Source organism: Drosophila arizonae, chromosome 4 (assembly GCF_054131065.1).
Source record: "Drosophila arizonae isolate 15081-1271.41 chromosome 4, UAZ_ARI_1.0, whole genome shotgun sequence".
In the NCBI taxonomy this organism is placed as follows: Eukaryota; Metazoa; Arthropoda; class Insecta; order Diptera; family Drosophilidae; genus Drosophila; species Drosophila arizonae.
In genome coordinates this window covers 23,014,717-23,038,783 of record NC_142924.1, presented here as the reverse complement: position 1 = coordinate 23,038,783, position 24,067 = coordinate 23,014,717, and the positions used below count along the sequence as shown (strand labels likewise).

At 42.9% G+C, this 24,067-nt stretch overlaps 8 protein-coding genes across 14 annotated transcripts; 4 read left to right on the top strand and 4 right to left on the bottom strand.

Annotated features, from left to right (window-relative positions):
• The first annotated feature begins 144 nt into the window (after positions 1 to 144).
• LOC108612669 (UPF0193 protein EVG1 homolog) lies at positions 145 to 1,623 on the top strand. The gene is made up of 3 exons (XM_018005624.2): positions 145 to 878; positions 934 to 1,305; positions 1,362 to 1,623. The coding sequence occupies exons 1-3, from the start codon at positions 635 to 637 to the stop codon at positions 1,535 to 1,537; spliced, it is 792 nt and encodes a 263-aa protein (XP_017861113.1). The 5' UTR covers positions 145 to 634; the 3' UTR covers positions 1,538 to 1,623.
• A 66-nt stretch (positions 1,624 to 1,689) lies between these two features.
• Positions 1,690 to 3,973, bottom strand: LOC108612419 (protein phosphatase methylesterase 1). Its single transcript, XM_018005301.2, has 6 exons — positions 3,553 to 3,973; positions 3,278 to 3,476; positions 3,101 to 3,210; positions 2,717 to 3,028; positions 2,462 to 2,662; positions 1,690 to 2,405 (listed from the first exon to the last, which is right to left on the bottom strand). The coding sequence occupies exons 1-6, from the start codon at positions 3,624 to 3,626 to the stop codon at positions 2,096 to 2,098; spliced, it is 1,206 nt and encodes a 401-aa protein (XP_017860790.2). The 5' UTR covers positions 3,627 to 3,973; the 3' UTR covers positions 1,690 to 2,095.
• Positions 3,974 to 4,516: 543 nt separating this feature from the next.
• Galk (N-acetylgalactosamine kinase) lies at positions 4,517 to 7,142 on the top strand. 3 transcript variants are annotated; one of them, XM_089468121.1, is made up of 7 exons: positions 4,844 to 4,871; positions 4,933 to 5,032; positions 5,235 to 5,417; positions 5,482 to 5,655; positions 5,709 to 6,442; positions 6,514 to 6,718; positions 6,799 to 7,142. In XM_089468121.1, the coding sequence occupies exons 3-7, from the start codon at positions 5,242 to 5,244 to the stop codon at positions 6,983 to 6,985; spliced, it is 1,476 nt and encodes a 491-aa protein (XP_089324247.1). In that variant the 5' UTR covers positions 4,844 to 4,871; positions 4,933 to 5,032; positions 5,235 to 5,241; the 3' UTR covers positions 6,986 to 7,142. The 3 variants fall into 3 exon arrangements, with proteins under 3 accessions (XP_089324246.1, XP_089324248.1, XP_089324247.1); XM_089468120.1 differs by lacking the exons at positions 4,844 to 4,871; positions 4,933 to 5,032 and adding an exon at positions 4,517 to 4,672; XM_089468122.1 differs by having other exon boundaries at positions 4,837 to 5,122.
• Positions 7,143 to 8,179: 1,037 nt separating this feature from the next.
• On the bottom strand, positions 8,180 to 11,952 carry LOC108612417 (uncharacterized). Of its 4 annotated transcripts, none has more exons than XM_089468131.1 (2): positions 11,439 to 11,952; positions 8,180 to 8,684 (listed from the first exon to the last, which is right to left on the bottom strand). In XM_089468131.1, the coding sequence occupies exon 2, from the start codon at positions 8,674 to 8,676 to the stop codon at positions 8,299 to 8,301; it is 378 nt and encodes a 125-aa protein (XP_089324257.1). In that variant the 5' UTR covers positions 8,677 to 8,684; positions 11,439 to 11,952; the 3' UTR covers positions 8,180 to 8,298. The 4 variants fall into 4 exon arrangements, with proteins under 4 accessions (XP_089324257.1, XP_089324255.1, XP_089324254.1 ...); XM_089468129.1 differs by lacking the exon at positions 11,439 to 11,952 and adding an exon at positions 10,242 to 11,399; XM_089468128.1 differs by lacking the exon at positions 11,439 to 11,952 and adding an exon at positions 9,321 to 9,825.
• Positions 11,953 to 12,043: 91 nt separating this feature from the next.
• Positions 12,044 to 14,415, top strand: LOC108612416 (uncharacterized). Of its 2 annotated transcripts, none has more exons than XM_089468124.1 (3): positions 12,044 to 12,658; positions 13,184 to 13,489; positions 13,543 to 14,415. In XM_089468124.1, exons 1-3 carry the CDS (start codon positions 12,395 to 12,397, stop codon positions 14,335 to 14,337), a joined length of 1,365 nt encoding a protein of 454 aa, XP_089324250.1. In that variant the 5' UTR covers positions 12,044 to 12,394; the 3' UTR covers positions 14,338 to 14,415. The 2 variants fall into 2 exon arrangements, with proteins under 2 accessions (XP_089324250.1, XP_089324249.1); XM_089468123.1 differs by having other exon boundaries at positions 12,045 to 12,617; positions 13,173 to 13,489.
• Positions 14,416 to 14,483: 68 nt separating this feature from the next.
• On the bottom strand, positions 14,484 to 16,900 carry Srp68 (signal recognition particle 68). Its single transcript, XM_018008692.2, has 4 exons — positions 16,658 to 16,900; positions 16,214 to 16,563; positions 15,490 to 16,152; positions 14,484 to 15,424 (listed from the first exon to the last, which is right to left on the bottom strand). The coding sequence occupies exons 1-4, from the start codon at positions 16,755 to 16,757 to the stop codon at positions 14,717 to 14,719; spliced, it is 1,821 nt and encodes a 606-aa protein (XP_017864181.1). The 5' UTR covers positions 16,758 to 16,900; the 3' UTR covers positions 14,484 to 14,716.
• A 101-nt stretch (positions 16,901 to 17,001) lies between these two features.
• Positions 17,002 to 19,827, top strand: pix (ATP-binding cassette sub-family E member 1 pix). The gene is made up of 5 exons (XM_018008369.2): positions 17,002 to 17,216; positions 17,497 to 17,710; positions 17,768 to 18,378; positions 18,437 to 19,153; positions 19,215 to 19,827. Exons 2-5 carry the CDS (start codon positions 17,498 to 17,500, stop codon positions 19,504 to 19,506), a joined length of 1,833 nt encoding a protein of 610 aa, XP_017863858.1. The 5' UTR covers positions 17,002 to 17,216; position 17,497; the 3' UTR covers positions 19,507 to 19,827.
• LOC108612415 (myotubularin-related protein 9) lies at positions 19,578 to 23,556 on the bottom strand. The gene is made up of 7 exons (XM_089468119.1): positions 22,951 to 23,556; positions 22,626 to 22,876; positions 22,195 to 22,573; positions 21,653 to 22,128; positions 21,182 to 21,594; positions 21,017 to 21,114; positions 19,578 to 20,948 (listed from the first exon to the last, which is right to left on the bottom strand). The coding sequence occupies exons 1-7, from the start codon at positions 23,098 to 23,100 to the stop codon at positions 20,871 to 20,873; spliced, it is 1,845 nt and encodes a 614-aa protein (XP_089324245.1). The 5' UTR covers positions 23,101 to 23,556; the 3' UTR covers positions 19,578 to 20,870.
• Between the last annotated feature and the right edge of the window lie 511 nt (positions 23,557 to 24,067).

The window sequence follows — 24,067 nt, the reverse complement described above, 5'->3', positions numbered from 1 at the left end:
ATTTTTATTTCAATTATAAAATACAACAACCACACAAATACACCCACCCACACACATACAAAAACACATAAACCAAAAAAAAAAAAAGAAAGAAAAAGAAACTGTTCTGTTGAAGCTTGAAAAAAATTATATATAAACAAATTTGATAGCCATAGCAAAGTTCAAAATACAAAAAAACGGTTTAATAAGTAAAAGTTCAACTACTAAAAATATAGTGCATAAAGTCAAGTTAATAAATAGTAAATAAATCGAGTCAAAGAAGATGAGAGGTCAAGGCGCAGGCATAGAACGAATTATCAAATGTGAACATTCAGAGTGTACCTATTACCAATACACATATACAAACAAGCATATATATATATTAATATATATATTTATTTATTTTAAATAAATTATTTCAAAAACTAACTGCTTATTTTGACTGAGTGTGTGCGTGTGTGTGTGTGATACCCCCACTTGGTTGCCTAACAACAAAGGTTGCCATGCGTGTTCAAGTTGTTTGAAGTTAACGTGCGAGGCCTTTCCACTGACATATCGGGCACACACAACTGTTGAAAAGCAATCCAAACATATATATCCATATTATAGACAAAAACTAAAATTTATAGAGAGCAAAATTTGAACTATTAACAATATGCACAGGCATCGCTATAATAACGTACAGCTCGATGGGCTGACCGCGGGCTTGCTCAGACACCAACAGCAGCATCAGCCACAGCCGGAGATGCCGTTGCCCAAGGGAGGACATATAACTGACAAAGACAAGGACAATGAGCAGTTGCCCATGTGGCCAAGTGAACGCATTGCACCTGGCGGCAGCGGTGCCTTCCATGTTCCCAAAGTGGAGTACAGCAAGGAAACTGCTGATTTACTCAAGCGTAAGTATAATTAGAGTTCTGGGATGCCATTTAGCTTGCCCCGCTTGCGTTGCAGTGCTCATGAAGGAGTCGAAGATGTCCATGATTATGCGCAAGCAGATCGATCAAAGCTTGCGCAGTGGGGAGCCACTGCCCTTGCCTAAGCCGCCTCGTCCCAATACCAGCAACGATATCGACAAGGAGACCCAGGCCATACTGGAGCGTGCTCGCAATGCCAAGCGCAAGAATCTGCGCCAGATTGAAAGTAGTGGCGCCTATGAGAGGTCCTACTTTCGCCCCAAAGTGGACAATCGCATGGTCAGCGACAAGGCCAAGTCGAGGCTGCAGTTCACCATGGCTGGCATTGAGCTGCCGGATCCGGCCATCAAGCCGCTACGACGTACCCGTGAGGATCGTTTGGTTACCGAGAATGATCTAATCAATGAATGTGAGTGCAGATCAGTTTTTGTCGATTTGAACCTCTCTCTATATATGTCATCTCAGTGCTGGATCAAATCAATGAGCGTGCCGAATGGCTGGCCGAAATGGAGGCTCTGGGACAGGGTAAGAAATATCGTTTGGAGATACATGATCAAATCTCCGAGCGCTTACATCGCATCCGTAGCCTGGAGACCAAGATAAAAATGAAGGCAGATGGAGGCTATCGCTTTGTCGACTAGAATGAAGTTGAAAAGCAAAATATGTTAAATGTTTAACGTGTAGAAATAGTTATACAAGTAAATTGAGCGAACCGTTGAGCAAATCATTATTTTTCTACTTAATTAACTAAAAAGCATAGTTTGGGGCGCTAGAAACAATTGGGTTGCGCGTGTACTGTAGTAATTTTATAATTTTATTAAAATTATTTACTTGATATAATATAATCGTTTTGTATAAGTTCAAATTGAATCGTGGCACATTTTCAATACAGACAAAAACTCACAGCTTAAGAATTTAAGAAGCGCAACTCAATGAAATTACGAGTTTTTGTAATCGGGCGTTTGGCTAACTGAGCGAATACTATAACGATTGAAAATACGTATGAATCGGTTGTAAGTAATCGAATAAATTATTGGAGTATATGGTAATATATATAGATAATACGCCTAGAGTATTTCCTGTTCCTATTCCTTATGCTTCCGTGCGTAAGTTTATATATATATGTATATATGTATACACGTCTGTAATGCTCCATTTAAAAATAGACATTTTGTGCTACAATTGTACAAGATTGAGGATTAACAGGAGGGCATGTGGCATCGAAACTCGCCGGCGGCCTCAGCAAAGCGATTGCGTATCAAATAGCCGCTGATGACCTCAGCAACCTCGTGTGGACGGTCCTCGTGTACGGCGTGACCACAGCGTGCCAACACTTGCATTTGGAAGCGCCCCTGCATTTGTCCAACGGTAAGTGTGCGATCAAGGCCATCAATGCTGGCCAGGAGCAATTGTTTAGGTATTCGTAAATTAAGGAACTTGTCGCTGAGACCCGAAAACCAGCCGACCCAATACTTTTCCGATTTAGCCAGATCGATACGCCAGGTGTAGCTAGAAGTATTCAAAATGTCGGCGTTGCTTTTCCAATTTACCGTTGAAATACATACTTCTTGGCCGCATCTGTTGCAGCTTTAGTTGTCATGGGCTTCTTGAAGTCAACGCTTTCAGCTCCTTCTTCCCCGGCATTGCCTACCTCTTCATCTTCAGAAATGCTAAATGCATTGGGAAACATGCTCGTGTGATGCGCTTCCTCTAGCACCTCCTCTGGCAGGGGAAGATCATTCGTTGCCAATTTATTCGTTGTACAGCTAAATCGGAAAATCAATTTAAATAAAAGCTCTCTTCGCAATGACGTCACTCACTTAATTATCTGTCCAGGCATTGAGACTTTGGCACTGTCCACATTCCTCACCTGTCCGCTCCGAATGCACCACTCAATGGCATTCGGTATACTCTGAAAATACTTAGGACGCGAGCGCAGAAAGCTTTGCATGCTAGCCAAAGCTTCCATAGCTGTGCCCTCAACGACATCGATTACGGTGATGCCAATCAGAGTCGGCACTAATGCCATATGAGCAAAATGCACAGCAATGGCTCCGCCCATCGAGTGACCAACCACATAGATTTGTGGTACTTCCTCGGGATAGAGTTTTGTGATTAGATCACCAATGTCCCTATAAGTACATAGAGAGCATAGCACTTAGGCATGTCCCACACACTCAGAGAAGCAACAGGCTAACACTTACTGTGATAGCGTGTCTGCCGACAAGTCGTCCTCGTCATCCACTTTGCTGTCACCATGTCCTCGAAGGTCGACGCACAGACACTGACAGTGTATCATGCTTGTCACTTCCGACTGGAAGGTAGAACGGATAGTGATGGAATATGATAATTGCTCACATGTACAGGATACGTATACATACACAAAAGTGCGCCCAAGTAAGCGCCGAATAGCCCCCTCCGTGCAATAACAACAATATGGGGCCTGGTTTCTCGGGTTTTTTAGTGCGGTAGACTCGAAACATTCGGTGCTCGTCCACGACGACGTCTTCCTTCTCGGCGAAGAATTCGTTCCACATGCATGGCCTGTAGTCCCTGATTCTTGATTTTTTAAATGAATCTCTGCAATGGCATATTAATTAGATGTCATGTCCTTCATCCTCCACACACACGCTTATAATTAGCGGAAAAAACTTACGCTCGGCCAATCCGGCCACCCGGAATGGTAGGTGGCAATTTTGACTTAAGCACTGTACGTTGTAAGCTTGACATTGCTTACGGATTGTCTGTCAAGTACTTCGGATGATATATGAAAATCTTTGTATTTTTTCGTTATGTTTTCGCTTCTGTTAGGCGCCAGAAGACTTTAACATTTGCTGATATGTTATTAACAGTGCATCTAATTTGAGGGTCAATGAAAAATACGGAGTTTTCTCAATCATAAACAAATTATTTAATTATTGACTGCATAAATTGCATTAATTTCATTTAAACATTAGTTTAAATAGCCTTATTTCTTTGGGCGTAAATTAACTTTGCACCTTGTAACAGGTAAACTGGCGACTTTGTAACAATCTAATTTATGCTAACCACAGTAAAAATGTACCTATGACAGAGCAGCTGTTGTCTAATACTTATCGATATTTTGAATTTGTTTTTAGAAGCTAGTAATTAATATATTTTTAAAAATAGTAGTTATTTGCATCCTTAATTGTATTAATTATTATGTTAATAATATTCATAAAGGTGGATGTACAATCTATGTATGAATATCGAATATATTGATCGATAGTAACATATCAAATATATCGGCGGCTCAAAAAAAATTTAAATTGACAGAGTCTATCATAATAAATAAAAAATATATAAGTCTACAAAAAATTTAAGAGAGCATAACTGAGCAGATTACTGCACGAATTTTAAAGATTTCGATTTGAATATTTACTTAAGCATAAACATGTATGTGAATAAATTTACATTTGCGTACAAACCTGTATCTAAAAGCTCATCAAAATGTCTTTTTTTTTAAGTGTAGCCACATAGCAGGGCTACAGTGAGCATGACCTACATGGAATTCAGGCTGATAACGAACAGCTAATGTAAACAAAACTCTAGAAGACGCCGCACCAATAAGACGCAACACATACTTTTTTGATATCTGCCTAAACAAAACGGAAACTGGACTGACTTGAGCTCTCAGTTTCCCATTAGCGGTCGTAGTGCTCGCACACAATCAACTACAATTCAGTTGATCGCTTGATAACGTAAAAACTCAGTCCAAGTGTTCTTCGCTTCTGAAAGCCTGATAATAACAGTTGGTATGTGTACAAAAAGTTTTTTCGGTTAATAGAATTGTAAAAAAAAAGAGAAAGTATATTAGCTGATGCACACTCAAAAAACCCGCCAATGCAATATTTTATCTTATATCTGGCAACGCCTTCATATCAGCTGTTATCTTCAGCTATTCTCTCTCTCTCTCTCTCTCTCTGAGCGCGTTAGGTTTTGCCGGTGCAAAATGTAAGCGATAAGTTCGTGCACTTTGCAGTCATTTTGGTCAATTTAATTAATGCAATTTCAGTCAATTTAACGAGTGATGCAACTTAATATACTTCCGAAGCCGATATTTGCCAGTTAGCAAGTTGTTGCATATTTAATCACTCCAATGACATTGTGATAAGGTGAGAGCCACGCTGATAACAGTCATTTTGCACACCTTCCCTATATGTATACATATGCTAGTGAGTGTGTGTGTAGTTAATTTTGTTTACGTACGTATTTTCTTTTTAATGGGCCTGTATTATTATTATTATGGCTTAACGGGGTATTGTGACACGTTCACATTCTTATAACGAAAACATATTTTTTCTATCGAATCGCAAGTTAAATAATGGCATTGAATAGTGGAAACGGTACAGTCCCAGACTCCAAGGTGGGAGATGAGCATGTCGCAGTGCAAAAGCTTCAGCCCGATGCCAAGGTCTATGAGCGGTTAATGACACTGGGCGGCTTTTTCAAGGAGCAATACGGCGATGAACCAGAGTTCTATGTGCGTGTACCCGGACGGTAAGAGGATATCATAACGGTATTTATATAATCCTGATCCTTATATGTTTATATTCTGCAATAGCGTCAACATAATAGGCGAACATGTCGACTACTGTGGGTATTCTGTGCTGCCCATGGCCGTGGAGCAGAGCATTATTCTAGCCGTGGGCACAAACAAGCAACAGGCGCAACTAGAGCTGCATCATCTGGATGAAGGCAAATTTCAAAGCTTTGATTGCGATCTAAATGACCTTGAGTAGGTTAAATACAGACAGCAAATGTATTTGTATTTATATCTTTCACTCTTAGGATCAAGCTGCCCAAGACTGGAGGCCCGGCCTGGTACAGCTACTTTCTATGTGGCATCAAAGGCATACAGGAAGAGCTGAATGACAAGTGGCGCCCAATTGGTATGCGCATTGCTCTCAGTGGCAACGTTCCTTTGGCCGCCGGACTCTCCAGTTCCAGTGCTTTGGTCAGCGCCGCTGTACTGGCTACAGGACATGCTCAGGGCATGCCGTTGGATCGCAAGCAGCTAGCCTCGATTTCGGCAAGCTGTGAGCAATATATTGGCACCCACAGCGGTGGCATGGATCAAGCCATTGCCTATCTGGCGAAGCAGGGCTGCGCTCAACACATCGAATTCCATCCGAAGTTAAAGGGAACGCCCGTTACGTTGCCCGCCGGAAGTTGCTTTGTGGTCGCCAATAGTCTTGTGCAGAAGCGGAAAGCAGCCTCTTCCGACTACAACGAACGTGTCGTCGAGTGTCGTTTGGCTACGCGTTGGCTGGCAAAGTCACAGAAGCTGCCTAACTGGAAGGAGCTTATTAGATTCATTGATCTCCAGGAGGCTTGTCATTTGGATAATGCTTCATATGTGAAGCTCATTGATCAGCAGTTGAAAAAATCGCTTTACACACGCGAGGACATTTGCGAGGGCCTCGGCATCACGGAACAAGAGCTGGAAACAGATTTCCTGACGTCCAGCACCCAGCACATGCAGCAGTTCAAGCTGCGCCAACGCGCCTTGCATGTTATCCAGGGTTAGTTTTGAATGCATTTCAGTAATTACATATTTATTACAAGTATATATTTATCTAATTGTTATCCACAGAGTCGGGGCGTGTGGTCCAGTTTCGTCAGATTTGCGAGCAGCTGCAACGCCGCTCCAGCAAACAGGACATTGAGCAGCTGGGTCAGCTCATGCAGCAGTCCCATCAAAGCCTGCGCGAGCTCTACGAGTGCTCACATCCGGATTTAGAGCGCCTTGTGGCCTTATCTGTCAAGCAAGGCGTCAGCGCACGTGTTACGGGCGCGGGGTGAGTAGTTATTGATATATTTCAATCTGCCTAATCTCTAATCAAATATATAATAAAAATGCATTCAACTCCGTTCACAGCTGGGGCGGTTGCATTGTGGCCATGTGCGACTCAGTAGAGGCTGCTTCAGATTACGTCAACGTACTCAAGCGCGAGTACTATGCTCAATTGCCTGCTCATCTCTTGGAGCGCTATCAGCCCAACGACTTCAATGAAGTCGTCTTTGCCACATTCCCCAGTAACGGCGCCGAGCTATTTGTACAATAATCAAAGACACTTTTGTAAACCTGTATATAATATAGCACCGCCACACCATATAATATTTTTATTGAGCTATTGCACATTTTGCCATATCATAGTTCCACTACTTATAATATATAGATGCATGTAAAATTGCTTTAAATATACAAAATCATGATTTTAATATTTTATTGGGAAATTAAATTTACCTTATTTTGAATTTAGCTTACCTTTATTTTGAAACAAGACTAATGTATATTCATATACAAACTAAGAAGATGTATGTACTATCAATGTATATAAGCAAGGAATATGGAATTTAATAATAAAAAATGCATAATACCCCAAATTTTGTAAAAGAGTACAAAATATAAATAAATTGAAATAATTATTTTCTTTATTAGCTAATTTTCTATTTCTTTTAACTTAAATTTAAATTTTTATTATGATTGTTAATCGTCAATATAATTGCGGATTTCATATTTTTATGAATGAATACTCGTGCTCTATCAATATAGCATTTTAACAATGTAATTTAAGAGCGGCAATTCGTCCTATAGATTATCTTGTAATTATATATTGGCCATTCATACCGAATTCTCTCCACCCTTGAATGGGTGTGTTACGTTCTCACGGCGCATCGAGTGGATAGGATTATTACTCTTTTAATGCACATGCTCTCGCATTGTCAGCTCTATAAGTTAAATCCAGACCGCCAATACATGTACTACTAAAATCGCTTGCTCACATCTATAGGAAACTGTGTTAGGTAATTAACAACAACAATAAAGCGAACCTTTAGTAATAAAAATGACCGCTTTAAACCTGTTCAAGAGCTATTTGAAAAATCTTTATAGCTCAACACCTTATGTCTATAAAATCCCAACTGTGATCAGAATGCTATAGTCAGAAGTTTCCGAGTAGCAGATGACCTCAATCGCGAACCTTTTTATCTTAGAAAGCAAAAGTAATTTGTCTGCAACCTTTCTGTTAAGGCTTACTAATCCTTGATAAATGTATCAAACGTATTTTAACAAATTATAATTATCCGAGAAAATATTTAATTTCCATTTGATCATCAAAGCTAGTTAAGTCGATTTAAAATATATTATTATTAATATTATAAAAAGTTTACAAGGTCAACAGAAAAGTTGCAACAATTTAGCCCGTTTATCAGCTTAGGATAGCCTCAACAATTCCTTATCTGAATGACTCTCAACGTATACGAATAAAAAATTGTTGATTATATTTACAAATATCAAATTATATAATACACATAAGCAACAAAGTACGAACTAGAATACAACAAGGCACAGGAGGTACGGGACATGTTTTCCCATTTATCTGCGACTCAGATAACCCGCGTTCTTGAAGAGCTTGTAGACCTGTTCGCGGGGAATCTTCTCCGCCTCCCGGTGGACAACGGCCATTTCCTTGCGGGTGAGCAGCGACTCCTTGGCCAGATTGGCTGCAATGATGGGATCATCATAGAATCGGGCACTCTTCGATAACTCGTGAGGCAGCTCCGACTCCCACTGTGCGTTCTTCACCACCGACGGATGCGCCTCGGCTGTGGCGTATCCCGTGTACGGCGACTCTGGCTCATACGCCGCCTTGGCTGGCAGTCCCAGTGCCTGGTGGTAGAAGAACTGAGCCCGAGCTGTGCTCAGGGCGAGTGCAAGGCAGGCGAACACACAAAACAGGCGGGTGGACCACATCGTAGGCGCTGCAAGAGAGGAGAGCTTATTGTAGGTGAGCCGTTCCATTTTGGTTTAATTGAAGGCTAGTAAACGATATGGCTATGGGCCTAATAATTTGGGTGCGTTGGCCATTGGTCAGTGGCAATTTGTAATCTTTCAGCAGAAACTGTCAGTTACGTGCGTCATAAATTATTTACGGAAAAATCAATTATCGCGCCAACAAGTGGAGCGACTAGGCACAGGCCTGAGCACGACTCTGGCCTAACTGGCAGCAATTGTTGCTGCTGCAATAGCAACTGTTGCTGCTGCAGTAACTGGCGCTTTATCCATGAACTTTTCGCAATTGACGTTTGTGTTTCTTTATTTGTTTATTTATGTATTGGCTGAATGATAAGAGCGGACAGCTGCAGCGACTTAATTGTCAGTCTGCTCCACATAGGCTGAAATATTTCACAGTCTTAGTCACAATTAAAAATTAGCATTCGAACGAGAGGCGCGCAGCTTGGCATTTGAACAGAACTGGAGCCAAAGTCAAGGTTGCACATTAACAGCACACACAACAACAACAACAACAAACATCGTTGATTGTGATCTTAATCTCGATCTCTTTGGTACCGCCCACCACTTGACTCAACACTGGGGAACTGGAACAAACACTGCACCTGGCTGACTGGCTGACTCTCTGGCTGGCTGGCTGGCAAAGTTGACACAGAAACTGTAACTGAAATTCGAACAACGAGGTGGCGTACTTTTATGTGTTTCACGTTGAATGCCACAGCAAACGAGTTTCACTCAACGCGCGTTGAGTCGAATCCATGCGAGAAGCACTCAAAGCTGTGCGCCGAGCGCTGCAAGCTTGAGTGGCTTGAAAGGCGTCTACATGGGTGTATTTACTTTGTATTCAATTAATTATGGATGAAAGAGCAACAATTGCGTGTCGACCTAGGCCTAGGCCATAGTTTGTGCAATTAAATGCGTCAGCTTTTTGCTCAGACTGCCGTAAAGTTTCTCATGCTCTACAAAATGCCCGCCAAAAAAGGTCGCCTGTTGCCGGTTGCTTTACAGCTGTGCACAGAGTGCAAAGGGCAATCATGCTCGACTAGTTGACACCCTGGACAAGTACCGAGAAGAGGTGATCTCCATTCAAACTACTTTAATTTCACATCTAGTATATCATAGGGTATTTGATTTGTAACTAAATGGTTTCCTTGTATCCATTACGGGTTCCTTGAAGCTAGTCTATTTCAATTACAGATCTAATATCTATTTTTATTTAACTGATCTTTGGATGGTACAGTAAAATGGATGGGAACTTTTCGAAATGGATTACTAGACACTGTAATAATGGGACATTTAGTTGTCCATCCATTTCATTTTATGCAGAGATATATGGTACTGTGATATAGCTGTAATTTAATTAAATAAAGTTAACTTTGGGCAATATCTATTGAGAGTTTAACAGAGTATTATTATAAACTTTGTTTTGATTTCAGCTTTTGCCTTAGACTGTCTAAGCTAGACACCCTGACGTCTATCAGGCAAGTCAATTCAACTCAAACGACTCTATCGTCTGCTGTGCGTACAGGGTATATTTATTGTTTCTCTTATGTATATGTGTAATTTGCTTAGAATCGGAATCCAAATCCAAGTGCGATTGCTTTTGCGATTTCAATTTCGAGTTTTGAAAGTGTTGTTTGACCCTGAAACTGAATCTGAAACTGAATGCTCAGCCAGCTCAATCTCTCAGCTTCTCAGTCTCGACTGGAGCGGAACGTGAAGCTGCACATGTTTGACCCTAATTTGTTGTGGCTGCTCGCAGTCAGCGCTGGGGTTATTCAACCGCTGATGTCAGCTGATGCGGAAGCAGCTCTCCACCCGGGGGGCTGTGGCCGAGGGAACAGCTGGGCTCTGGCTGGGCTTGTATTTCGATTGCCTTGAACTTAAGCGCGTAGGCGGCACAGGTGCGTGGCTCAATATGTCTTTGTGGTAATTACATTGGCTGACTCTTGGCTTGGCTTCATATCTAGGGTGTGGTCTAACAAATCGGTGTTTATTTGTTGGCCCTGTCGAATTCGATATTTAATGAATAGTGATTTGTAGATGCATATTTAAGAGATATTATTCAAATACCACTATATATGGCTGCATTGTTAGCATGGGATTAACAGCGAAACCGCTCGCATGGTTTTGTGGTATTAAATATATTTAGCTTTGATTAGATAGTAATGTGGTGAATCAAATTATATGTTTACATTTGCCATCTTTTCATTAGTTTGAATCATTCGCTCTGATCATGTACAAATTTAAATGTACACTATAAGTAATCTGATCGAAAATTTTCTCTCTTACATTTGAAATTGCCAAAAATCATGTGCATAGAAATGGGAGAATTTTAGGTAAGATAAAAACTTTGTGTTCTTGATTAAAGTCATATTACAAATCATTTCATTGACATTTTACATGTCCTGTTTATAACTACTAAACGCCAACATTTCTTTCTAATTACATCATAATATGTAATTAGCATTTCCATCACCCATAACAGCCCACTTAAATATAATATTTTCAGATGTACTATGTACGTTACATCATTCGAAATACTTTCATATACAATAGTAGTTAAAGATATAAAATAAAAATTAAATGAAATTAGCTACCATAAACTATTTTCTAGAACATCAATTAATAATTAATTAATTAATAATTATAATTAATAATTAATTGCGATGTTTGATAAATTACGCATAATTTAAGTTTTTCAATATTTACAAATATCTTACTTTCACATAACAGTTATGTTTTGAGTGGCTTCTGAGCAACCTTCAAGTATTATTTCGACTTGTATTTACTTAAACACCTCAGCCTACACAAGCTCACGCACACACACACACATAGAGCTTAATAACTCAGCTGGGCGCAGTGGCGCCAAGGCCGTTGCCTGCAGTTTCAAGTGCACGCAATTCTGGCACAATGCAAACGACTATGCACAACACGGCGTATGAGCAACATCATATCCGCTTTGCCATTGCTGAGGTTAAGCATACGCACAGTGTACACTCGTGAAATGAGCGAAAGTTCGCCTGACCCCACCTTGAACGGTAACAGCCCGAACAACAACAACTGCAACGGCGACAGCGAACTACAGTAAGAGAGCGAGCGAGGTGTTTGCCTCCTTTGCCTGCCGGCTTCCAAATGAACTGCAGGAAAGAGAAATAGAAAGAGCGAGCGAGAGAGAGGATTAAAGAGAAACTTTGCAATAGCTCGCTCGCTCGCTCGCTCTCTATTAGTGCAAATGCACTTGTGAGTTGTGCGTCCGTGTGTGTGTGCGTGCGTGTGTCTGGGTGTTGCTGAGTGCATTCTTAATGCAGTGGAAAATCGTTCTGACGTTGTGGTTCAGTTGTCGTTGTGCCGTCCGACAGTCGGTTTACTTCAGCGCATTTGCACGTCTGTGCGAAAGTCAGAATAAAACTGCAACTGAAACTGAAACAGAAATTTCAATTAGTGCACATAAATTAGCAAAAATCAATGGCATAGGCAAAAATAAATATAAAGAATCATAATACAAGACAATAAACATATGAGCCGCGATCAAGTGACCTGGCCCAATTCGGAAATTCATGCCAGTGGTGCAATGTCTCTAAAATGCTGCAGTTGCACAAACCAATAAATTGGGCGCACAATTCAGCTTCAGCTCCACTTCAGACTTTCAATCAGTTGCGTTTGGGCTGCGGGCAGAATGACAACGACTGCCATGGCGGCAGGTGCATCGAATGGAGTCAGTGATCAGGCCGGCACAACAGCAGCGAATCAATATGTGGAGGACATCGAGTGTTTGCGCAAACTGTTTCGATCGAAGAATTTAACAAAGTTCAGCATCGGCCGAATCTCGTGCAGCGCGGGCAGCAGCAGCGGCGACAACTACATGTCCTTGGTGAAGCGGGTGACAATCCATGATGCGGGTAAAGAAGCTGCTGATTTGCTGGACAGACTTGTATCCATCGTCCAGCAAATTGAAGTCAAGCTGCGTTCAGCCTATTGATTAATTTTGCTGCTCGCGTTGCTCTTGTGGTTGTTGTTGTTGTTGCTGCTACACTTTTAGCGGCGACGTCAACTGACCTTGTTATACGAATTCTAAATGCAATATAGATATATATATATATGTATATGTAATATACATTTGCTAAAGGTCAACACGCACACTCGCCCACACACGAATACAAACGTAAACTCACACGCACACAGCAGGCAACTGAGCGACTCTCTCAGCACACACACACACAGTCGCACATATCCATACAAAAGCACACACATTCTGACAAAGAGCAAACAACTTCATTCATAAAATTTACTATGGCGCGTAAACAAAAGTCAGCTGTTCAGCTTGCGAAAGAGCGAGGGAGAAGCGGAGCGTGAGAGAGGCGCAAGCGTTGCTCTCTGCCTGTGTGTGTGTGGGTTTTGCTGTGTTCTGGCTTTGAATTATTCTGTTTTGTTTTGTTTTGTTTCGGTTCTTTCAGCTTCTGCTGAGAGCGCGACTGCAACTGCCAGCTGCTCAGTCATCATCAAGCGTCAGATTGCGAGCATCTCGCGTCGGCAGCTTTACCGTTGCGGCGAGGCGTTCACAAACGAGATCAACGTGTATCAGCATGTGGTGCCGCTGCTCTGTCGCTACAGCCAGCAGCCTCTGTTTCCGCAGTGCCACATTGCATCCCATACGGATGGCAGTCCGAGTGGCGAGCCCATTATCGTGCTGCAGGACCTCAAGGCGCTGGGATTCCGCATGATGAACCGCTTGGCCGGTCTCGACTTGCGGCACTGCCTGCTCGTGATGAAGGTAAGCAACAAGCAAACCTCGACATCGCCCAATGTACATCCAAAATTTTGCAGAAACTGGCGCAGTTGCACGCAGCTTCGTTGGCCGCGCAGCATCTGGAATCTGCCCACTTCGCTGAGCAGTGCGCGCACATGAGCGAGATTGTCTACTGTCCGGATGCCGCCGACTTCTATTCGCGTATACTGGACACATCGGTGCAGCAGGCGCTGGACAGCCTGAATGCGTCGAATGCAGACGGCTATCTCTCGGCGCCCATACGCCTCATCGAGCAGCTGCAGCCGAAGCTCTTCGGCCAGCTCCATCAGAGCATCAATGCGGCAGCCGCAACGCCGCTCAGCGTGATCTGTCACGGCGATCTCTGGCTGAACAATCTAATGTTTCGCTCACAACCCGAGGAGGTCATCTTCTTCGATCTGCAAGCCATGCGACGCACCTCGCCCGTGTTTGATCTATTGCACTTCATATACACTAGCACGCACCGCCAGCTGCGCGACGTGCACACGGACACACTGCTGGCTGCCTACGCAGAGGCGCTGCGCAAGGAGCTGGGCCAGCAGCTGCGTCATACGCCGGCGGCCAACCAGCTGGCTGAGCTCTGTGAGATCTTCTCCTTGCAACGCCTCAGCGAGGACTATGTGCGTCACGTGCACTACGGATTGGCCATTTCCATGTGGATACTGCCTGCCGTCACCTTTGATCCCAACAATATACCCGACCTGGATGTGATAAGTGAGCTGAACCTGAATGGAAAAGAGATTAACTGTACGCAGAAGCTGACGCCCGAGTATCATCTGCGTATCAGAGATTTGGCCCTGGAGTTCTACGAGCACGGCTACCTGGGCGTGTGATTAGGTGCACCACTAGTAGTTATTAAACCCTTTAAGCCAAGTTGTTTTCATCTCAATAAACACAAGCAATATCCCTGAGTCCACTTTGTTACTGTTATCTCAGTGCGATGCAGTTGGTCAAGGGAAATCCCGTTATAACAAGGACATTTGCAGCATTTGTTGCTTCCTTTATTACCAATGATTCCTCACTATTGTAGCTTAAACGAATTTTGTTGATACGTGTTCTATGTTGGCTGGTCGTTGGTAATTATAATAAAAAAGCCATGATCTAAAAGAAAAAACAGATGAACGCACAAGCTTGTTGGACGTTCCTATAAAAGCAAACATGGAATTTCAGCAGGGGGGTGTAGACTTTTGATTATTCAAACGAGCCACTGTCTCACTTATTGCCACTTCCGCCCCAGCCAAGGAAGCCCTTGACAAAGCCCGTGATGGAGGCACCCTTCTTTCCGGGCGATTCGAGCTTATCCTCCAGGGATGGTAGTTCCAAGTAGTTCATGGCCAGATCGAAGAACAGGGGCTTGCAGGGTATGGGCTCCATGTCGGGCGTCAGTTTGAACACATTAGGCGACCGGGTGTGCAGCGATTGATCCTCCTTATATTGCGAGAGCCGTTCGTACAGCGGCTTCGTTGTCTTCTGCGATTTGGTGGAGACGCCACTCGCGTCCTCGCTGTTGTCATCTTCCAGCACGCTATATGCAAGAGCCGAAAACTTGCTGCCATCGATTGAGGCAACAATTTTCTTGAGCTCCGATTGCAAATCGAATTCAGAGCAGGATTTGCCCTTGAGCGCATCGTTGGCGTAGTTGGACGCACGCTCGTACAGCGCCACTGCCTCCTTCCACTTTTTCATATCGATCAGAGTGAGCGCAATGTAATAGCAGCGGAAGGCCTTAAACGTGAGCGCCAGGTTGGCAACCTCGCTCTGATACTGAGTATCCTCCTCCATGCCGCTGATTTGCTGCATTTCGGTAACATTCTGCAAGATGATCTCGTACAGACGTGCCAAGTCCTGCGGCCGTACGCGTTTGCCCTCGGTTTGAGCTTGCCCTTGCTGCTGATTGGGATCATCGAAGTTCAGCTTGGCCTGGGTAAATGAATTTATTAATTATTTGAAAGTGATCGACACCAGAGCTGGCTGTGGATAATTACCTGATCAACCAAGCACAAATTGCGCTGCAGAGTGCGGCTGTGGCGTATGTAGCTCAAATATGCCAGCAAGTATTGCACGCCCGAAACAGTTTGACCTGTGGTCAGAGAGCGTAGCTTGGGATCCTGTTTAATCTCATCCCGCACTGCCTGTATGGCATCCTTGCAATCCATCAATATGCGTTCAATCAGCTCAATCTTGGCATCCTGTTTCGTTGTCTTGGCCAGTGCTTTGTCCAGCTCCTGGGCGCTAAGCAAGAATAGGCGTACCTTTTCGGGACGGACGGTGACCTTGCGGCCACGCCAATCGATCGTCTGGAGTCCCTCGCTGCTCTCCGATTTCGTTTGACTAACCAGCACATCCAAGTTCTCCAACACGCCCTGAGCTCGCAGTTCTAGGATTTCATCGATCTTACCGCCGCTGGCGCCACCGCTAATGTTATAGGCACAATAGCGCAAGTTCGGAGTAAACTCATTCACCTTGGCACGATACAGCTCCTGATCGTCGTCGGGCAGTGCTTTCGCCAGATTCTCGTACACCACCTGGGCCCGCTTTAAGTGCTCACCAGCCGACTTCCACAGCTGCAGTTCAAAGTGCAATGTACCATGCATCCAGGCCACATATGCCTCGCACTCAAGCTTCGTGCGCGCATCGAACGCTTCCGTCTGTGGTATAAATATATATGTTTATTATAATGTAATATCAACAAGTAGCCAATTTACTAACATTGCACAGCTCCTGTAATTGAAGAGCGTAAAAACAGGCGCGACGCAGCTTGTTTATTAAATGAAAGCGCTTTCGCGGCTCCGTGTTGGCCTCTTGTTTCAGCTGCATAGCATAGGCCCAGGCACGCTCCGCACTTATCAGCGGTATGTGTATGAATCGCTCGTCCGCCTTTTTCCCCGTCAGTTGGGATAGTGTTACATCGCGACGCTTAAAGTGACGTTTGTCGCCCTGGGGATACTTCAAAGCCTTGCGCAGACGTCGAATGCGGCGTGTGCAGTAGCCACGATATCGTTGATAATCGCCGTGTCGGAGACCATGTTGTTGCTGGGCATCCTTGATCATGTGCAGGACTGCAATAATTGCACCAAAAAAATATTGTTTTCAATTTCCACACATTTTTAGGTTAATTGTCAGCAGCTCCCGTGGTGGGGTACTTAGACTCACTTTCAACTGTGAAGATTTTCACTGGTTCTGGCACCAGAGTGCTGCTGTCACTTTTCTCCACAGCTTCTGCATTATTTGGACTTGGTTCCTCAACAACCATTATTATTATTTTAAAGCCAACAATACACCTACAACGTGTAAATATTCACGGATGTTTAAGAAATATACGAATGCACGACGGTCGGGTCGTCAAACGTAAACGTCATCATTGTTTTCCATTCCGGTGGTGGAACTCAATGAAATAAAAGTATCGATATTTTACATCACAAGTTTTTTCATTTATTTCAGCCGTAACCAAGTGATTGTTAAATTTGATTGTGTTAGTTATTTGTGAAAACAGTTACATTATATTTTTTAAAGAAATAGTTATTTATTAGGTGCTTATTTTTAATTGCAAAAATTATCTACACCTGCATATATCGATGCTATCGGTTTTCTTGGAGCTTACCCACCATTAGCAATCACTATCGTGCACTCCCTTTGAAACTTGTTGGCTGACAACGCAAGAGCGTGCGTTGACGTTCTGCTTGTTTAAAATAAATTTCAGACAAGTTCGCAGGTAAATTACAAGTAAATTTGTGTATAAACATAATCACGGCATCATTGGAAATTCGCGGCAAGTGCCACAGCTCATTCGATATTTTGCTATAAAGCATTTGTTTTGAGGTTATACTTTCACTGCACGCAACTTGATTGCCCTGTCCGTCGCCCCTTCCCGCATTGCACTAGTTTTGTTTTGACGGCTGCTTTTGACATTTGCAACGTTGACAGTGCCCAATGCGCGGAGCTGAATGATAGTTGGAACATTAATAATTCAAATCACATTTCGCTCCCACCAGCATGTCGCGCAGGAAAGAAAACGAGGAAACGGACAAGCAGACGCGTATTGCCATCGTCAGCGATGACAAGTGCAAGCCGAAGCGTTGTCGGCAGGAGTGCAAGAAGTCCTGTCCGGTGGTACGCATGGGCAAACTGTGCATTGAAGTGACGCCCACGTCGAAGATAGCATCACTTTCCGAGGAGCTGTGCATCGGATGCGGTATCTGTGTCAAGGTATGCATTCTCTTCGCAACTACCTGCCCAACAGCTGTTAATCGAATTCCTTTACAGAAATGTCCGTTTGAGGCCATTACAATCATCAACTTGCCCAGCAATTTGGATAAGCACACAACGCATCGGTATAGTAAAAACTCGTTCAAGCTACATCGCCTGCCCATCCCAAGACCTGGAGAAGTCCTCGGCTTGGTTGGCCAAAACGGTATTGGCAAGTCGACAGCGCTGAAAATTCTTGCTGGTAAGCAGAAGCCGAACTTGGGAAAATATGCGAACCCACCGGACTGGACGGAAATCCTGGCCTACTTCCGAGGTTCCGAGCTGCAGAACTATTTCACTAAGATCCTGGAAGACAACCTTAAAGCCCTGGTCAAGCCTCAGTATGTGGATCAGATTCCAAAAGCAGTTCGTGGCACTGTTGGTGACCTGCTCGATAAAAAGGATGAACGAGATCTGCAAACGAAGATTTGCGACATGTTGGATCTGTCCCACATTCGCGATAGAGAAATTGCGCAACTTTCTGGTGGAGAGCTTCAACGATTTGCTATTGCAATGGTGTGCATACAGAATGCTGACATTTTCATGTTTGACGAACCGTCCTCTTATCTGGATGTTAAGCAGCGTCTGAATGCTGCCTTGACTGTTCGCTCGTTGCTGCATCCTACCAAGTATATAAATGATTTGCAAGCCCATATTTACCATGCTAACGTATTACTGTTTCAACAGGTTCATAATCGTTGTGGAGCACGATTTATCTGTGCTGGATTATCTGTCAGATTTCATCTGTTGCCTGTATGGTGTGCCCGGCTGCTATGGTGTTGTGACTATGCCTTTCTCGGTGCGTGAAGGTATCAACATCTTTCTGGACGGTTTTGTGCCAACGGAGAACATGCGTTTCCGTACGGAGTCGCTTACTTTCAAGGTATCCGAGTCGGCCACGGAGGAGGAGATCAAACGCATGAATCATTACGTTTACCCCTCAATGGTTAAAACATTGGGCAAATTCGAGTTGACCATAGAGAAGGGTCATTTCAGTGACTCGGAAATCCTGGTGCTGCTTGGTGAGAACGGAACGGGCAAGACAACGTTTATTCGCATGCTCGCTGGCAATCTGCAGCCGGATGGTGAAGTAGAGCTGCCAATGCTGAACATTTCGTACAAGCCGCAAAAGATTTCACCCAAGTTCCAAAATCATGTGCGTCATCTGCTGCACGAGAAGATTCGCGATGCCTACGTGCATCCGCAGTTCATTGCGGATGTCATGAAACCCATGAAGATCGAAGAGATCATGGACCAAGAGGTGCAGAACCTCTCTGGTGGTGAATTGCAGCGTGTAGCCCTGGTGCTCTGCTTGGGCAAGCCAGCTGATGTATACCTTATCGACGAACCCTCTGCATATCTGGATTCTGAGCAACGTTTGGTCGCCGCCAAAGTGATAAAGCGGTAAGTAGTTTACTTCTTAATTCAATTCAATTTCATTTCATGACGGTTTTTTAATTTACAGTTACATTCTGCATGCCAAGAAGACTGGCTTTGTAGTGGAGCACGATTTCATTATGGCTACATACCTGGCGGATCGTGTCATTGTTATTGAGGGTCAGCCCTCGGTGAAGACCACTGCGTACTCGCCCCAATCTCTGCTCAATGGCATGAATCGATTCCTTGAGCTGTTGGGCATTACTTTCCGACGAGATCCCAACAACTTCAGGCCGCGCATCAATAAGAATAACTCGGTCAAGGATACGGAACAGAAACGCTCTGGACAGTTCTTCTTCCTGGAAGATGAGGCTGCGTAATTATGTACAGAATTGATTGCCGTCAGCTTTGTTTGAGAACTCGGGTTTATTCGTTTTACTGTACAAGCTAATCGCGTTTTTCTCTTTAAAAGTCACTTTATCGTTTTATTGCATTTTTTAACAATGAACACATCTTCAAACATGATTTTCGTTATTTTTTGTGCAGAATTACAAACAATCGAGCATATTAAGAGTTCTTTAAAGTGAGTTTTTTTACAAATACCGAAAATAAACTATATATAAAACAAATACAAATACAATAGGAAAGAAACAATTTTGTATAGTCAAAATAAATTAATTTACTTTTTAGAAAACGGCAAATTTTAACTGCGTTTCATTTGTTGATGCTAAACCTGAGACTTCAAGTGCAACAGGTGGCAGCAGCGTTGCAAGTCTTGCCAGGTGTTTGAATAGATTGCATTTACTAAATAGATGAGTTGGCAAAATAATACGCATTTATTGCACTTAATTGTTATTAGCATAGTACACTCAAAATACGCACAATAGATATATATAAATATTTTCATATAAATTACATAAGAATTTCTATGATTTCAAATACGATCACAATTCGAAAGAAACATTCAATATTTTTACCATTCTAACTACAAACATTTATATTAACACATGCAAATAGGGAAAGACAGCATAAGCTAGATTTTGACGTTATTAATATATATTTATGTATATATTACTCTCTTCTTTTATGAACGCTTTAAAAGCAATAAATGTACGCGATTCAATCAAAATTTACAAAATACCAACTTTTCGAAAAAGGCAAATTTTTTAAATTGAACAATTTTACATTTGATCAGCTGCTTAGCGGAGTTTTGTGTTTATCGTTAAGTAATAATTGTAAATTTGAAGACTTATTTTACTAAAAATTCCATACAAGTAAATGCGTCAAAAATTGACTCAAATTGTTAGACATTTGATAATCTTATGTGCAAGTTAGTTTCAAGAGAGCTTTGTTAAAGTACACAGATAAGGGAGATCGCTTGTTAATTACATCGAGAGAGAGCGCTTCAGATTAACAGATTAGACTGTCATTTCAATAGATTACAATGGACAATTAGGAAAAAATGTTCGGGCACTCTGTTTTGATCGAAAATCAGATCTTTTTTTCTTTTCTTTGATTCTTGATTTTGTTTCAGCAATGTTTTTAAATGGAACTTTTCGAGACTTAGTCATTAGTGTTGAACTTTCATACAAAATAAAAGTTGCTTAAACAATTGATTCAAAATGGCTACAGAAAGTATCAAAAATAAGTGTATATATGTATGTTATATATATATATATATATAGTATATAAAATATGGTTAGAGAGACACAGAGATAATTGCGCAGTGAGGTAGATAACCCACTCATGCATTATCCAGATCATGTATTTGTGCCGCAACTTCCTGGCATAGTTCCACAGCTTGTTTGCGCAGCTTGAATGCCTGGAATGGAATCATAAGAAATTTTTTTAATGAATTCAAATGTATAACTTGAAAGTTACAGCTTTCACCTGGGTTCTCAGCTCCTTTTCGCTTGTTATCAGCTCCTGTATTTGTGTCATGGTTGTTGCTAAATTGCCTTGATCAATCACCCAGCGCAAATAGAGTTCTTCAAATAAAGAAGACAAAATAAATGTGAGTGAATAATTCAATGGAAATAATATACAAACACTCACCGCTCCACAGTTCCAAACTAATGGGCGCCACAGAGGGCCAAATCACGCTGGAATTCGGCTCATACAGGGGATTAAGTAAGGTTTGCAGCACATCTGGTCGATTAAGGTACGACCACAAGCTGGTGGTTCTTGTGTGCACCTGCAGCTCGTGTCGCTCGCGCTCCGAGTTGCATAAGAAGGTGCCATACTGCGAGAAGTAGCTGTGCTCGAAGAGCAATATAAGAAGCTGCGTGCTGAACTCAAAGCTGCACGGAAACTGTGTAAACAGCTGAAATATGCAATCCAGAAAGAGAACAAAGGTGGCGCCCGAGTTCTTGTTCCTCAACTGATGTGGAGTGTAGCAGGAGTAGCGATGTCGCGCGGCGAAAGGATGTCCCGCCTGTATCCACTCACGCTCAATCAGTGCTTGCAAGCTGCAATGCATCAATAATTGTAGTTATAATATACGAAATAAGATGGGACATAGCTAACCCGCGCACAGTTCGGCAATCTGGATTCAAGATGATTTGCACCAACGACGTGACAATCAGGGTGGAGTCCAGACCCTTGGCGCCATGCACCAGCACTGGACTGCCCTCTTGATCCAAGCACTGGGCCACCACACACGAAGCATTTAACGAATTGAGCACCAGGCTTAGCCAGCCACTGCTCTCCAAACGCGATAGCCACTTGTCTGTACTGCATCCAATATCGTTGCAGGCTTCAATCAGTTTGGCAAAGCTGTCCAGAATGGAGGCGGGTGAGGTGACATTGCCGATTGCGCGATTCACCTTCTTCCACTGCGAGTAGTGCAGATCAGTTTCCGTGTTCGACTTGCCCTTGCCCCACGTGTCGACAATGAAGCCCTTTTTACTGCGTCCCAGCACAAGGTTGAGTATCGCCTCGTCGGCGCGACAGCGCTTGATACCCTGTATGGACAACGGCTGTGAGCTGCGCATCAGTATGGCCTGTGTGCGGGAAATAGGTTAATTCAATTATGTCCTTAAACAAATCAACAATCTAATTAAACTGACGCCGTTCTCATGCCTGTAGCTGAGCAATGGGAAACGTCCGCCATCTCGAAATGCAGCGGAGAGTGCGATTTGTTCATCGCTAATTGCTTTAGGTACAATCAGTGTGGCGCCATATGTGGGGCAGACGCTAAAGTCACTATTTACGTGGCTGATTCGCCACTCGCAGGCCGACACAAAGTTGCCGCTTCCGCTACAGCTGCCCACTAACGCAGTCGCCGCGTCCAATGCGAATCCATTTTGCAGCGGATGGGGTATGCTGCTATGGCCCATGCCAACAGACGATGTGGAAGGCGTGCAAATTGTTATGTTTGCCACATTTGGTGACGAGGCACCGCCCATGCTCATGCCGCTGATAAGATGTGCAAATTCCAGCTCAGGCCTGCGATAAAGACTGTTATTATGAGTAATTTAATAATTATATTAGAACGAACCTAAACATGGTGAAGCCATCCTCCAGTATTGAGTACATGGGTCTGTAGAAGAATGGATACTCCAGCTCCACGTTCTGTATTGCACTGAGCGCCTCCAAGGAGGCGGCTACGTTGAAGAAGTCTTTGGCGTACTTGATCTCGAGAGATATAATTCGCAAATCTTTGCACTTTAGTGTTATGATGCCGCCCATGACAATGTTCTGGCCCATGCTCGGCTTCTTTTCCACGCAATCGATGTTCTTGTGCAGCAGCTGGAAAATGCACACAATAATTCAATTAACCGTTAACTGACAAAAAGCAATTATTCGCTTCACTGGATGCTCACCCATAGCTCCTGTGTGCTCTCCTGGCGTGCGCTGAGCAGTAAATGGTGACCCGTTATGCACAGGGTGCCTTCAACTGTTGCATTTGTTGCATTGGTATGCAGGAATACCCCATCCAATTTGGGTGTTTTTATCAGATCAGCGAACTCCATGTCATCCAGGCGCCCACCCTTCTTGACCTACACGCGCGCACACACACAAATTGCGACTGACCACCCACGGAGCGGTGATTCTGTTCACGCTAATTAACTTTCTGCATTTTGCCTGCGGAGCTGCCGCAGCGGCTGCTGGCTGCTGCTGTTGTTTTTGTTATCGTTGCTGCCACTTGATTGCTTCTTCTTCCGCTACCCGCCTTTTCCTATTTTTACTCTGCTGAGCCAGCAACAGCAGTGTGGCAGTTACAGTAGGATGGAAGGCTATGCTTTCATTATTCGGTTGCTGCACAAATGTAAATACTCGCCACACACACACATTAGCATTTAATAGTTTTTCTAAATTATTATTTTAAGCTAAAATAGAATTTCTGTACATTTTCCAAGCGATAACGGTGTGCAGCCATTCACTACGCAACGCGGACACATCGCGAATAATCCTCAAGCAGAAGTATTTTCGTGCAGGGGACGGCATTTAAAAAAAATACATACCAGCGCAGCACTCATGCGCGCGCAATTCAAATGGGAAACTATCGGTATTAAAATACGACTCATCAGGCTGTATATTTATATAAATATTTATTTATACGTAAAAGTTAATTTCAAAAGGTTTGCTTACAAAAAATAGGGAAGTTATCCGTTTTTTGTCTGTTCCATGGTATTGAAACCAAGCACAACACTCGTCAATATTTGTCTTTCAGGCTTATAAGTTAGGGATTTTCATTTGTTTCCGTTTATTTTGTATCCTTCGGATTGTGATGGTGTGAATTTAATTACCAAACATAATAGAAAATATAACTACATTTGTGTATGTATTTTTGCGAGTACGCGTGTATTCTTTGTAGTTTTCGAAAAAAATTGCTTTTCTGTTAATTGTCACAATACGAATATATATGTAAATACTTAACAGCTTTAACGTACAATAAATGTATTGCAAATATACTCATCAACCAACTAACACACAGTT